Genomic DNA, 15963 nt, shown 5'->3' with positions numbered 1-15963 from the left:
AAGTCTAAGTACATACCTCTTATGCATAAATACCCAAAATTGACCATTTTCTAAATTAAAATAACGCAATTATTATTCTTAATTAAAAAATCAGGTAATTAAAGAAAGAGCATGTGTGTAGAGAGAGAGAGTAGGTGTGTCTAAAAAATGGCATAAAAAGAAAAATACAAAAACAAACTAAAAAGTGGTGCGTGCAAAACACATGGATATATTGCCTACTACATAATGTAGGCCTATATAATGAATTATTTGTATTCTACAGTCATGTTAACAAGACTCATTAGAGCGTTTGCCGAATAGAAAGTAAAGCCTAACCAGGTTTATAAACAAAAAGAATTGAGTTCTGCAGCTTCGCTTATGTGCGCTCTCGGAGACGGAGACAAAAGCGCGCGCGCCGATTGGCTGGAGCGAGCACGCGAATGTTTCATTCATATGCAAATTAGCTCAAATAAAACCCTCACTCTAGCCTCACATCGCTAAACTACCAGCCCCGTTTGGTTTGTACACAAAGCACAATAGAGAAGACCCAATATTGCGTCTTTCCTCAGCTTTATTTCCCGGAGTGAGCGGTTCCGGACGGCGGCGCACCCGGTTCGCAATGGCCCCCGCGGCCAGACTCAGAAACGACTTCGGTGTGGAGGACGACGCATATTATGCCGCTAAAGGTGACAGAAAGGTAAGGCCATTTTGCGTTGTCCTTAAATGGCAAAAAAGAAAACGGAAGTTTGTGGTATGCTTAAACACACACCGCATGGATTGGATGTTTTTCTCCTTAGACTCGAAAACCAATAGTGGAGAAAAAGAGGCGAGCGCGCATTAATGAAAGCCTGCAGGATCTCAGGACTCTGCTCACAGATAACGATGTAAGTTTATCTCCTCTTTACTGACAGTCAGTGGATAGATAGACAGACAGACAGACAGACATATATCTATAGATAGATAGATAGATAGATAGATAGATTATCATCTTATCATTATCATATTTATCTCACTTTTCCTTCAGTTGCAGACAAAGATAGAGAACGCAGAGGTGCTTGAACTAACAGTGAGACGAGTTGAGAACATCCTACAGAACCGCTCTCAGGGTAAGATGAGCCAACCTCAGTTGCAATACTCAGTTGCGATTGTTTGCAGTGTAAACGACTGTGTGTCTGGATTACAGAGGCTGAAGCTGTGAATCAGGAGGCCAGTGAGAGATTTGCAGCGGGTTATATCCAGTGCATGCATGAGGTGCACACCTTCGTGTCCACGTGTCCCGGGATCGACTCCAAGCTGACCTCGGAGCTGCTCAACCACCTGCTGGAGTGCATGCCCTTAAACGAGGAGCACCTTCACGAGATGATCCTGGACCTCATCTCAGAGCCGTCCTCCTCCAGCGGGGAGTGTGTGTCCGACCTGTCCTCAGCACTGTCCCCGTCCCCGTCCAGCGAGGATCTGTGCTCCGACCTGGAGGAGACCGAGAGCGAGAGCGAAGCAAGCTCAGCCAACTCCTCCAGCATCACACACTCCGAGTTCATGTGGAGGCCGTGGTAGAAACACTTCTTCACAGATCACAAACCTTCCCTCTTCAGAATACACTTAATCCTGGATTGGAACAGATCCTGGGATACTTTTGTCATGATTCAGATTCTCATGAGGAAATGGCTAGAGATTTAGGATTTATATACGCGCATAAGCAGGATACGACATCATCCTACGTAACAGTATGGAATACAGAACGACCCTGACATATTTCCAGATGCTTTTCTTCAGTTTTTCTTCAGAAACAAGATGACTATAAAAGCTCATTTAGAAGTGAGTTTTAGATTGAATTGCCTTAAAAAGTGAACCGTAATGACTTATATAGAGTTTTAGTGGGGAGAAAGATTTGTTTTGTGCCTTTGTAGACCTATAGTTAAAAAACACTAAAAGTCACATTGAGAGACTGAGTAGATTAAGTGTAGTAGTCATAAAGTATGTTTTTAATATTGATTATGTACTTTAGTGATTATAAATATTAAAATATATATATAATTTAATTGTACTGTAAGTGTCAGTTCATGGTTTGTAGATCACAGTATTGCAGTACTGCAGTGTCCAGTATGTAGATGTCTTATATTTCATGTTTATGCTCTTATGAAAATGTCTTTTGTTTTGTATTAAAAGTTTTCATGTTAATTTGTCAATGGGCTAGGTGTGAACACAGTAATTCATGTATTTGTAATGAAGTTTGGGTTGGATGCCCCCTCAGAATCGGGACAGAAGGTTCGTTTGAAGAGTCAGACTGTGTGTCTAAGATTAGGACTTTCTGAAGGAACCGGATCATGGATGTAATGATGGTACATTACATACACTTTGATGTATATATTTATAAACCTGAGCCCATGTAGCTTAAGCAAACAGCTATTGGTTAGTTTTAGTTTTGCTGTTGTTGATGTTTTAAAAAGTTTTGGGGAAAGTTACTTTCATTGTGGACTTCAGAATAGGACGCAGGAGAAGAAAGTTCAACACTTCAGCAATAATAAAAAAAAAATGAAACAAATGTGATGTTTATCTAAAGTCATTTTTGCTTAGTATGGTTGAATTGGATCATCGAAGGTCAGCAGCAAAGACAGTGGTTAATAAAGTGAGATTAAAAGTATATTTCTATTATTTAACATTTAATTATTGCAGGTTTGCATAATCTTCTGAGTTTACATTTCACTGTTTTTATTCATTTCGAGTGAGATGCGTAAATGCATGGTCACATTAGTCTAGAACTACAATAACGATCATGTTCACACAGCGTACACACAACGCCTCTGTCCGACAGCTCTCTAGTCCTCGTGTTGAGAGAAATCGGTCAATAAATGGGAAAACAAAATAACTTGCATTACTTATTTAAAAAAGTAACTCAGATATTTTGTTGTAAATGTAAAAGTAATGCGTTACTTTACTATATACCTGAAAAAAGTAATCTGCTTCACCGTTTAGAAATGACATTGGGCAATAGAGGGCCAATAAATTGCTATTAAAGATTCATGTATATCAGTGACTCACAGTGTGATGTGGTCAGGTAAGATTGCAGATAAAGTGTTTCCAGAGATTCTTTATGGCACCTGACCTATGCTACGTCGAAGAAACTTAAGAAAGTCCAGAACATTTGAATAATCCTTCAGAGAATGCATTTTACATTTTTACAGAATTTATTGCAATTGAATTCATTTGAAACAAAAATAAAGCTCATACACGATTTGAAATCGCACTCAGAACGCATTAACAGATGTTTAAGAATATATTGAGTCGGGTGAGGGGTCAGCAAACTGTTGAGAGAACAGATGGTGATGAAAACGGATCCCTTGAGACCAAGAGGTTTTACGTCTCGACCAGATGGTTTAGACTAAAGAAATAAAATAAGAATAAATAAGTAATACTTAAAAAAAAAAGCGGGTCTGTTTGCCTTTTATGGACCCCACAGTGCTACTAATAACCATAACATTTAAACTATATATTAATTGTAATTTTTATGACACAGAGTGTGACAGTGAAGGGAGGGCATCCTTTCTCCTTTATAGTCTTGACTCCCAGAATGTTATCTTTCTAGGCAAATTATGGTATTTCAACCATATGTGGAACATTCTTAGACGTGTTCATCATATTGTATCCTTGAGTGGAGGCCCTCCTGTCACCTACCAACACTCTTTACCATTCCAATACAATTCCATATTAGAATAAGGTTTGTGTGTGCTCTTTTACTGTCATATGATGGTCACACACATCTTAAATAAATATGAATTTTTTTTTTAGAGGAGAGAGTTAAAAAAAAACAAGAAGAAGAGTAAAACAGGAATTTCTTTTGTTTTTTTGTGTGTGTGTTGTACTGTGTAGTACATGAATGAATAAAAATGTGCCACTATATCCATTGGTTGTGTTCATCATGTGAAAAGCTACTACAACTCCAAGCCAAGTATACTTTGAATACTTAATTATAATTTTAAGTATATCTCGATCAAAAGATTGAGTACAAGTACAGGCCAAATATACTTGGACTTTTCTCTCAGTATAAGTCAAGTACACTTGAGTGTGATTTTAAGTATTCTTAAAACTTCTTTTTCGTAAGGAAAACAGCTCTACAGTGTTGTTGTCATGACTAGGCAGATGAAACAGACAGACGAACATAGATTTGAATGGCAAACAAGGTTTAATCCAACAGCAGGTGAACAGAATGTAAAAGCGTGTTAGCATTCACACGAACACACAAACAATAACCGACAGAACTGGGACAGAACTGAACGAGAGAATATATACACAGGGTAAAAGAGGGAAACTAGACACAGGTGGATGAAGGACTAACAAGAACAGGTGTAGACAAGGCAGAACAGAACATAAACAGAACATTACGCCGCCCTCGGAAAGACAACAAAAGTTCAAACAACAGAAAAAAGGCTTCAGCGGAGGGCGTGGAGCTGGGGACGTTGGCGATGGGCACCATGGTGGCACAGATGGGGGGAGGAGCCAGGGCGGAGCCTGAACTTACGGGCAAGACGACACCTGAGAGCCGATCAATGGCGGTGGAACCATGGGTGGCTGAGGACCCCGCGGAGCTGAGTGGCCGACGGACCATGGCCCGACACCGTAGACCCGGAAGACAGGAGCTGAGCCGCTGACCTTCCCAGTGTGGAGCTCATTGGCACGCTGAGTACGGTGCTCAAAGGACCTGCTCTGAGTTGGTGGAAGGCAGAAAAGATCAAGGTAACAAATGGCTGCTTTTATTCCAGAGGATTACCTCACTCAAGTCAAGTCAAGTCAAGTCAAGTCAAGTCACCTTTATTTATACAGTGCTTTTTACAATACAGATTGTATCAAAGCAGCTTCACAGTGATAACATGAAAATAATACAACAAAGTTTGTTTCTAGAAGAAACTGCATCATCGTCCACCCTAAATAAGGCAGATCAATAATATTGTTGAATATTAAATGTCCCCAACTAAGCAAGCCAAAAGCCAAGGCGACAGTGGCAAGGAACCAAAACTCCATCAGGTGACAGAATGGAGAAAAAAACCTTGGGAGAACCCAGGCTCAGTCAGGGGCCAGTTCTCCTCTGGCCAACGAGCGAACAGTGTATGATTATGATACATGATTATGATAGATTGATGGATGATTTAGTTAACTAGTGCAAAATGCCCGTGCAAAATCAGTTTTTGTGTGTGTTTTTAGTAATTGTTGGTTTGGTGCACATGAAAGAGACTGTGAACGCATTGAATAGGATATGTTTAGTTGGTGAATAGCATAGGCTACTATTACACAGTAGCGATAACGTTATGTGCACCAGAATGAAATATAATATTCAGAAGTAAACAGCATAGCTGACTTACAGATTCAGTTAACATCCACAAATGAATAAGCATGTCGATTCAGGGAGCAGTGCAAAGTGCCCGTGCAAAATCAGTTTTTGTGTGTTTTAGTAATTGTTGGTTTGGTGTATTTGAGTGCTCATTGTTACAATTGCACAGCAAAAGTTCAGTGACATTTTTATTTGTGCATGGTAGAAAGCAAATACTGATACTGACATAATGACATACGGAAAATTTAACTACATGATTCAGGGAGCAGGCTACACAGTGAACTCAGAGAAAACGCTACTTACGTGCTTCTTTTATCAATATATATTTAACAATATCTTTTGCATTTCTAATCCAAACAACGCCAAACTTGGCACTGCACTTACTCATGCCAAGTAAGACACCAGTCAAGTTTGAAATCCATCAGACTAACGGTTCGAGAGATATGCGAATAACACACACAGACACACACACACAGACACACAGACAGAAAGACGTTCCCGCAATTTATAGATAGATATAATATACAGAAGTAAACGCAACAATTCAGGGGGCAGGCTACACAGTGAACTCCGAAAAAATGCTACGCTTGAGCAAACAGTTTGTGAATAGGTTACTACAAATGATGGCCGTGAATAAAATATAATATTCAGAAGTAAACAGTGTAGCTGACAGAGTGTTTATATCAGAATGTTTATTTTTAAACCAACCTTCTAAGTACTTCTTTTACTGGTATTTTTAATGATATCTTTTGCATTTCTCATCCAAACAACGTCAAACTTGGCACTGCACTTACTCGTGCCCATAGCGAGACACCTGTCAAGTTTGAAATCCATCGGACTAACGGTTCGAGAGATATGCGAATAACACACACACAGACAGAAAGACAGACAGACGTTTCTGTAATTTATAGATAGACTAGTGCAAAATGCCCATGCAAAATCAGTTTTTGTGTGTGTTTTTAGTAATTGTTGGTTTGGTGCCCGTGAAAGAGACTATGAACGCATTGAATTCAGGGAGCAGGCTAGGTTACTACAAATGATGGCTGTGAATAAAATATAATATTCAGAAGTAAACAGTGTAGCTGACAGAGTGTTTATGTCAGAATGTTTATTTTTAAACCACAACCTTCTAAGTGCTTCTTTTACCGATATATTTAAGAAAACGCTATGCTTGAGCAAACAGCTTGTGAATAGGCTACTACAAATGATGCCCGTGAAAGAGACTGTGAACACATTGATTAGGATATGTTTAGTTGGTGAATAGCATAGGCTACTATTACACAGTAGCGATAACGTTAAGCGCACCAGAATTAAATATAATATTCAGAAGTAAACAGCATAGCTGACTTACAGATTCAGTTAACATCCACAAATGAATATGAATTACATCCACAATGAATTACATCCACATCCGTCGATTCAGGGAGCAGTGCAAAGTGCCCGTGCAAAATCAGTTTTTGTGTGTGTTTTTAGTAATTGTTGGTTTCTTGGTAAAGAAAACTATAATATTCAGAAGGAACCAAACTATAATATTCAGAAGTAAACAGTGTAGCTGACTGAGTGTTTATGTCAGAATGTTTATTTTTAAACCACAACCTTCTTGGGGCTTCTTTGACCGATATATTTAACGATATCTTTTGCATTTCTCATCGAAACAACGTCAAACTTGGCACTGCACTTACTCGTGCCCATAGCGAGACACCTGTCAAGTTTGAAATCCATCGGACTAACGGTTCGAGAGATATGCGGTTAACAGACACACAGACAGACAGACGTTCCTGTAATTTATAGATAGATAGATATTGAGTCGGGTGTGACCAGTCATCAATTAATTAATCCGTCAAATAATAAACGCTATTAAATAGTAATTGTATATTCAAATCCTAATATAAAAAAACAACAATCTATTAGTATTTGCCAGTCATTCAATTTATTTGGAACCATGTATGCCAACATTTCCCCTTAAACATATTATCGATTTTATTTTAGATCATTAGATTATTTGGTTGTCACAGGCTTTCATGTGGTTATCCTCATTCAGACAATAGAAACTGCTGACAGAGAACAAGAAGTATCTTTTTATTACAAGGTAGGAATAATCAGACATGTTTATTTCACTACATTTATGAAGAAAATGAGAAAAACAGAGAAAGACATGCCACAAACCAAATGACATGATCATAAAAACTATCAAACAAATTTGAATAAACTAATGTTTACTGACAGGAACCGTTTAAGCAGTCGCCACAACCCTATGGCTCTTTTTCAGCTTCAATACTTCACACATCAGAAACTGAGATGTAGAGAGTCAGTGGCAGTATTCATACCTCAGCACTACTGGCCATGAAGTGCACTCCACAGTACACCAAACTTCAGACAACAGAAGCAGAGTCTTTCAGGTACAGGAACGCTCAGGCAGTTCACAGGATTTCTGTCACTGTTGGACAACGGCAATGTGAACAGAACATCTGTATAGCCAAACGACAAAAGAAGCGATGAAAGGTAGAAATTTCGATTTCTTGGTCAATTTCTTTAAGACCTACAAAACATGTCTACAAAAATATTAGTTCCCATGATTGCACATCCCTGAACACCCACAACAAATACTTCCTGTGCATGTTCTGACAAAAAGACAGGTAAGTTAGCGGAATAGGTCATGTGATGTTGGCAGCAGCTTATTTGGCTGGAATGATCCCCAAACGTTTCAGTTCCTGGTTTTGATTGCATTGGTGCATTAGTATTGGCTTGTGTTCATAATAGGTCTGTTTCTCTTTTTCATTTATAAACACTGTAGAATAAGATGCTCTAGTCTACACCTCATTCATATATATATATACAGTACTGTATGTGTGTATGTTCTGATATGTGCACAGAGCACCATTCCATGAAGGAAAACATTGCTGTAGCTACATAAACAGTACAGAGAACTGGAGAAAGCTATAAAGCGACAGAACCACAGAGCGTGCTCAGAGTCAGGTCCATGTGACAGCACATTTGAACAGCATCTTTGGGTAAATCAGTCAGCTATCTGGCATTCTTTTGTATTTACATGGACACATAAATAAACACATTCATTAAACTTCAAACCCAGACTGTTTTACTCAGTGTGTCCGGGTGTGAACCTGAAAGGTCCTGTTGTCCTCGGCTGGCTGTGATTAGTACAATGTCAAGACCCAGATCATGATCCACTAGGTTGCTCCTTGTCTTCCTGTGAATGAGATCCGCCTCCATCTTTTACCACCTCTCCTCCCAAAATCCCCAACTCCATATCAGGCAGGTCTTCTTCTGGCTGAGAGGAGACCTCATTCTCGCAGAACATACAATCCTACACAAACACATGCAAGAGTTGTTTAATTGTGCTTTTACCACTCCTCCCAACTGACAGACTCAGTGTGGTGCTCTATATGCACATATTGGGTGAGATTTAGTTTGTCAGTTTTCTGACTAATTAAGATTTCTAAACAATATTTATAATTAAGACACTCTACACGGAGGTCATTATGGAAGCTGGTTTCCGCCACGGAATAAAACAATTTAAAAGATAATTGCAACTTTTTATCTCACAATTCGGACTTCTTTTCTTGGAATTGTGAGATATAAACTCACAATAGCGAGTTATAAAATCCAATTCTGAGGAAAAAAACTCGCAATTGCAAATGTATATCTCGAGATGTAAAAAAGTCTGAATTGTGAGAAAAAAGGTCACAATTACCTTTTTTCTTTTCTTATTCAGTGCCAGAAACAAGCTTCCATAGGTCATCTTAATCCACTCTTTTCCACAAACGTTACATGCAATGCTGCTTTACATTTTGGCCAAAAGAATCATCTTAAAACAGTCACGTAGGGCTGTGCGCTATGACAATATGTCTTCATGATCTGCCTTTATAAAGAGATTGTAAGTATCGACGTACAAAGCATTTTTTATTATTATTACCAACTCCATTGCTGTTACACTCATGTGACAATATGTTCTTACTCATCACAAAGGTTTATTATGTGCATGAGTTGATTTTGATTTTACTTGCACGTTGGTATGACATAAAGGGTCATTCCGTGTCAAATCAAACAAATTTCGGATTAACTTGTTAATATTTTTTCTGTAGAAAGACAAACATAATTAGTGATGAAAGCCAAAATATTAAATGTCACGTGTAAATTGACTGAGTAATCCACTATTTTGTAGAGAGGGGTCAGAATGACTATTTTTACCTGAGATTTGGAGTTAAATGAGAGGGGTGTAAAAATTACTCTAGAAAGATGGCAGCATCTTTATTTTATTTACACACAGAAATTGGTAGGTCTGTTAGTCAAATCTGTTTACTTTAGCAATCTTTGTATCATTATATGCCAACAGTGACAGCACTTCTTGTGTGTTTTTTGCCACACGTTTAACTCCAGAAGTATTAAATATATCTTAATATCCTTTTAGATTTTGGTTCTTAACAAACTTTCCTTTTGGTATCTTCATTTTAAAGGCCAAATATGATTAAGTCCCAGAGATATGGAGATCTTAAAGCAGCTCTGTGAGTAAATTGGTCAATTTTCCACATTTTTAGCGGCCAAAACCCAAATGTGGGTCACTTTGCATACAGCTGATACTTTTTTCTTTTGAAGAGGAATATCTGAAGAACAAATAATGTTGAAACTAGAAATGTATCTCGAGTGCCATAAATATTATGCTTTGAAATCCCCATATCTATGGGACTGAACTTTATAGGACCTTGAAAATGAATATTTTTTTATATTTTTTAAATTTTATTAAGAATGAGAATCTAAAAGTATTCAAGATATCTTAATATCCTTCTACAGTTACAGGCATGACAACATTAGAAAACAAATATTTATGGCACTCAGACAGGTACGTTCTATGCAACTGAACTGAAAATTAGATACATTTCCAGTTTCAACATTATTTGTTCTTCAGATATTCCTCTTCAAAAGAAAAAAGTATCAGCCCACATTTGTGACCCACATTTGGTTTTTGACCACTGAAAATATGTACAATTTACCAATTTACTCATGGCGCCACATTGACATGTCCATATCTCTGGGATTAAACCATAAAGTTTGTTAAGAACCAGAATCTAAAAGGATATTAAGATATATTTAATACTTCTAGAGTTACATGCATGCAAACGTGTGGCAAAAAACACAAGAAGTGCTTTTTTTGCCCTTTTTGAACTGTCACTGTTGGCATATAATGATACAAAGATTATTAAGTAAACAGATTATACTAACAGACCTACTGTACCAACCTTTGTGTAAAAATAAAATAATGATGCTGCCATCTTTCTAAAGTCAGTTTTACACCCCTCTCATTTAGCTCCAAATATTTAAATAGAGTAGTGGATTACTCAGTAAATATACATGTGTAACATTTCATATTTTGGCTTTTATCACTATTTATGTTTGTCTTTCTTCAGAAAAAATATGAACAAAATGGGACCTCTGGTTGAGTTGACACGGAATGACCCTTTAGTATATTGAGTGCACACACCCAAAGCATGTGCACATAAAGCCAACTGTCACACAGACTAAGTTCTCTTTTGCGTCTTATATGAAGTTTGTGTGTTTTTAACAGTTTAAGCACAATAAATACAGTGGGTTATGTTTTAAAGGGTAGTAAAGCCTTTATCAATATCTTACTTGAATGCTGCTGTTAAAAAGACCTCATCTTTATATCTTTACTGTATTTTATCTCTTTCTTATGTTTTAATAACAAAGATAAAATAATACAAATTAAGTGAAAAAAGATTTTTGTCATATCGTTCACCCATACTTTGGCCTAATGGTCTGTCATTCTTTTTCTTTTATGTTTTGTTCCCTTGTTGGGCTAAATTTTAAACAGGGAAATTAGTTTGGCTGTTATTAGTTTCAGCTCTGTAAGCTGCAAAATAGTCTTAAAACCAACATGAAAATGAATAATACAATCATAATTGTGATAACAATATATAAGATAGTGGATTGTGATTCTGCATGAACAAAATACCATGATTTTGATGGCATTGGGTAAGCCTCCTCTCCTCATCCAGGGGTGCTGATCAATCAGTTCTCGACGCTGTTCTGAGGAGAAACAGGGCTGGTTCTTCTGCATACGCCTCAAGCGCTCCCTATCTTCCTCCAGAACCTTGTCCATGTCCCTGTCCCATAACACCAACACTCTTACGACATTGCTTTTCTGATGAGTAAATACACTTTCAGGAATAGTTCACCCCAAAATGAAAATCCTGTCATCATTTATTGATCAGCTCAGTTATTTTGCTCTCCACCAAAGCGTCAAAAAGTTAATAAAACATTGTAAATGTACATTGTATTAAACCACTTGATTCATATGGATTACTTTTACAACGTCTTTATGAAACTTTGGAAGTCTGACCATTTTGGTGGAATGGACTTTCAATGGAGAGAGAGATAAATCTCAGGTTTCATTAAAAACATCTGGGTCATCAATACCTTTCAACACCAATTCCATCTTCTCCCAATAGCAGACGGAATTGACGCTTACCTTGACGGCACTTGATAGGTCATCATGACACAGTCATCGTCATCGTCCGTAAGTCTACATTCAGGCTCTTGAAGAACATACTTGGCAAAATTCTGCTCCTGTTCCTTCATTATCTCTTTGCTCTTTTGATTGTTCTCTGAGGAGTCCACACTGCCAAAATACTTGCTTGAGTTGCTTCCTGTAACACAAACACAAAAAAATAAAATAAAATTCCAGCCATTAGTTGTTTAAATACTGTAATTTATGATGTTCACCAATCATGTTTTTCGAAGCATTAATGTCACAATGAGTAAAATGATGCATGTAAACAACCTAGATTTTTACATTTACAGTGGAGAAAATAATTATTTGATCCCCTGCTGATTTTATAAGTTTGCCTACTTACAAAGAAATGAAGGGTCAGTCATTTTTATGGTAGATTTTTTTTAATGGATAGAGACAGAATATTAACCAAAAAATTCAGAAAAAACACATCATATATAGGTTATAAATTGATTTGAGTTAAAATACGTATTTCATCCCCAAGCAAAACATGCCTTAGTACTTGGTGGAGAAACCTTTGTTGGCAAGCACAGAGGTAAGACGGTTCTTGTAACTGGTCACCAGGTTTGCACACATCTCAGGAGGGATTTTGGTCCACTCCTCTTCACAGATCCTCTCTAAATCCTTAAGGTTTCTTGGCTGTCGCTTGGCGACTCAAAGTTTCAGCTCCCTCCACAGATTTTCTATAGGATTAAGGTCTTAATGTGCTTCTTGCTTCTTGTTTTCATCACTTTGTTTGCCTGGGCGGTATGTTTTGGGTCATTGTCATGCTGGAAGACCCATCCACAACCCATCTTCAGTGTTCTGTCTGAAGGAAGGAGGTTCTCGTCCAAGATTTTACGGTCCATCGGCCCCTCAGTACGGTGAAGTCGTTCTGTACCCTTAGCAGAGAAACGGCCCCAGAGCATGATGCTTCCACCTCTGTGCTTGACTGTAGGGATGGTGTTCTTGGGGTCATAGTCAGCATTTCTCTTCCTCCAAACACGACGAGTTGAGTTGATGCCAAAGAGCTCAATTTTGGTCTCATCTGACCACAGCACTTTCTCCCAAGCCTTCTCTGAATCATTATATGTTTATTGGCAAACTTCGGACGGGCCTGTACATGTGCCTTCTTGAGCAGGGGGATCTTGCGGGTGCTGCAGGATTTCAATCCATTGTGGCGTAGTGTGTTACCAATGGTTTGCTTGGTGACTGTGGTCCCAACTGCCAACAGAGTTGATCATTAACAAGCTCCTCCTGTGTAGTTCTGGGCTGATCCCTCACCTTTCTCATGATCATCCTTACCTCATGAGGCGAGATCTTGCATGGAGCTCCAGACCGAGGGCGAATGATTTTTCATTTTGTATTTCTTCCATTTCCGAATAAACACACCAACAGTTGTCTCCTTCTCACCAAGCTTCTTGCTGATGGTCTTGTAGCCCATTCCAGCCTTGTGCAGGCCTACAGTCTTGTCCCTGACGTCCTTTGACAGCTCTGTGGTCTTGCCCATGGTAGGGTAGAGGTTGGAATGGAAGATACAGATTCTGTGGACAGGCGTCTTTTATACATAACTAGCTGACATGAGGAGTACTTTCTTAAAGTGACAGGGCTAATCTGTGTTCCACATGGGCACATAACCAATCTGTGGGAGGCAGAATTCTTACTGGTTGGTAGGGGATCAAATAATCATTTCACTAGATCACATGCTATTCAATTTAGAACCTTTATATAATGTGTTTTTTCTGGATTTTTTTGTTGATATTCTGTCTCTATCCGTTAAAATAATAGCCATAAAAATGATAGCTATTTATGATAGAATATAAAATATATTTTGTGTTGGGTCAATTACTTGTGTCGGCAGTGTGCAAACCTAGAACCCATCTTGGTGATTACTAGATTGTTTATCCTGTGCGAATTGACAATAAGCATTACAGACATCCACAGCACATTGGCTATTTTAGGTCAAGGTGTCACCTGTCAGTAGATGTCGCCCTCTGGTGGTCAATGAAGCCACACATTAGGTGGCTTTACCTCCTGCTAGTAGTTTACAATTGCAACTGCAATCTAGCCACATATAGAGACTGGTGACTGACAAATGGCGTTAACTAACCAACCACCAATTATTAAATGGAAAAGTGATATGCAACTGTAATAAGGTCAATAAAACTGAAACTACCTGTTCTGAATAGCCAAGAACTTGCAGCAACTATAGGCGGATTTGACCGTTTCTAAGCAATACACTTCATCACTGGTATAAGAAAATAGTTCTACATACAAGTGCTTTAGAAATGAAAATGTCTTCAGCGTTAACAACAAAAGATTTTAATGGTCCCGACTGACCACTTTATGTAAAATCAGCGGTCCGCTGATTAATTATTCCTTATGTAATGTATGATGACAGCCTGCATGTGCTTAGTATTTTTTAAATAGTCATAAGTTAAATGTGAAGACCTGTTCCACTGTTGGAGGTGTTGCAGTCATTGGACATGGAGCCAGTAGATGCTGACATGGCAGAACCTGTGCCGGAGTGAGAGTCTTCCTGCAACAACAGCTCCAACACGCTGCTGGATGAGGAGTGGTCACCACAGGGACCACCGTTACCTGAACAACACGCCTGGAAAAGAAGCCAGAGAAAATCAGGCAAAGGATGCAATTCATCAAGTTCATGATTTGCAAGGTGTGTGTGTTGTAAATAATTAATTAGTTTGTAGCCCCTTTACCTGCTGTAAGTCATCCATTGCAGAAGAAGTGCTATTGATGGATGTGTTGATTTTGTCCTGTCCTGAACTGCCGTTACCCTGGGTGTGAGAGTCCTGCTTGTCCTCCAACTGAAGCAGGTCCAGCTGCAATGGAGAACTACAGCGAGACTCAAACAGTGGAGGGGAGTGAGGGGGTGGCAAAGGAGAAGGACACTCTGTAGACGCAACGACGCAGGGTTTGGGCTCAGATGTCATTCCATACTGGAAATGTGTCTGCGGTGTAAACGCTGGCTTCTGGGAAGTAAAGGAGGTGTGGGACTGAAAACACCTGTGATTATTGTAGCCTTGCGTGTTTTGAAGGTTGGTATAGGCTTGTTGTGGCTGAAATGCTTGTTGGCCGGTGTAGACTTGAGACTGCAAGGGTTGCTGGATGTTGTAGGCTTGCTGGGGCTGAAGGGGCTGCTGGCCATTGTAGGCTTGCTGGGTTTGAAGGAGAGAACTGTAGGCTTGCTGGGTATCAGCATAGAATGGAGAGGGAGCTGCTGTGCCCATCTGTGGCAACATAAAACTGGGCAAAACAATTGCTACAACTGGTGTGACCAATGGGGTAGGATAAGCAGCCGCAGAAGTTGTGGCCTGAGTGCTCTGGGACTCTGCAACTCCTGTAGGGGTTTGGGGCGGGGCAACAGGGGGAACTACAGGGTAGAGAGGGTACCCTGGGACCACCGTGGGGAATGGGACTGAAAGCCCAGACTGGGATGTTTCGGAAGGGGACCAAGATGTCTGGTTTAAACCCTGCAAGGGTGGGAGAGGTCTGTGCTGAGACGCAGCATTATCTGAGGAATCGGGATGCTTTTTGCGTGGTTTCTTTGACTTTTTGGTGCGCCAACTTTTCTTGGGGGTTGTAACAGGGGCACCCGGTCCTGCTTTGGATCCATGAGCACCTGAAGAGGCAGAGAAAGAGACCAAGAAAGAGTGGAAAATTGGTGTAATGTGGAGAATTTTTTTTTTAACAAAAAAGAAATATATGTATATATAATTTTTGGGGGTTTCACTTTATTTTGATGGTCCCTTTAACACATTCTGTTAACTATAAGTAATGTTGCACCTTCATGTCCACTAACTCTTATTAGATTGTTAGTAGAGTATTACTAGATTGGTACGGTTAGAATAAGTTGACAAGTAGTTACTTATAGTCAGCTGAATGTCTGTTGAAGGATCATCACATTAAAGAGTCTGCAGCAGATATTAAGCAGTGAGTCTACTAATACTCCAAAGAGAGTTAGTTGACATGTAGTTGCAAAGTTACTTATAGTCAAAAGGGACCATCAAAATAAAGTGTTACCATTTTTTTTTCTGTGATGCCATTAATCTTTAGTGTCACATGACCTACCGTGATAGATTAAATTGTGAAATCTGTGAAACCTTGCTTATTG

The 15963-nt window shown here is 39.0% G+C and overlaps 2 protein-coding genes across 7 annotated transcripts in view; one reads left to right on the top strand and one right to left on the bottom strand.

Annotated features, from left to right (window-relative positions):
* Window positions 1-350: 350 nt before the first annotated feature.
* her13 (hairy-related 13) lies at window positions 351-1855 on the top strand. 2 transcript variants are annotated; one of them, XM_079886444.1, is made up of 4 exons: window positions 351-676; window positions 777-863; window positions 1010-1085; window positions 1163-1855. In XM_079886444.1, exons 1-4 carry the CDS (start codon window positions 599-601, stop codon window positions 1531-1533), a joined length of 612 nt encoding a protein of 203 aa, XP_079742570.1. In that variant the 5' UTR covers window positions 351-598; the 3' UTR covers window positions 1534-1855. The 2 variants fall into 2 exon arrangements, with proteins under 2 accessions (XP_079742570.1, XP_079742569.1); XM_079886443.1 differs by having other exon boundaries at window positions 352-676; window positions 1004-1085.
* Window positions 1856-7367: 5512 nt separating this feature from the next.
* Window positions 7368-15963, bottom strand: part of LOC307167711 (period circadian protein homolog 2-like) — a 30888-nt gene continuing 22292 nt past the window's right edge. For 3 of the 5 annotated variants that reach the window (XM_079886986.1, XM_079886984.1, XM_079886985.1), the window contains exons 19-23: window positions 14549-15471; window positions 14280-14442; window positions 11808-11985; window positions 11292-11442; window positions 7368-8627 (exon numbers count right to left, since the gene is read on the bottom strand). In XM_079886986.1, the coding sequence (XP_079743112.1) occupies window positions 8481-8627; window positions 11292-11442; window positions 11808-11985; window positions 14280-14442; window positions 14549-15471 (1562 nt within the window). In that variant the 3' untranslated portion in view covers window positions 7368-8480. Of the gene's footprint in view, window positions 8628-11291; window positions 11481-11807; window positions 11986-14279; window positions 14443-14548; window positions 15472-15963 lie in introns of all 5 variants that reach the window. The other 2 variants (XR_013822849.1, XR_013822850.1) reach the window with 1 other exon arrangement.

This window comes from Squalius cephalus, assembly GCF_949319135.1.
Source record: "Squalius cephalus genome assembly, chromosome: 11".
In the NCBI taxonomy this organism is placed as follows: domain Eukaryota; kingdom Metazoa; phylum Chordata; class Actinopteri; order Cypriniformes; family Leuciscidae; genus Squalius; species Squalius cephalus.
Note: the sequence above shows the minus strand (reverse complement) of the source record. Positions and strands in the feature narration are given on the sequence as shown.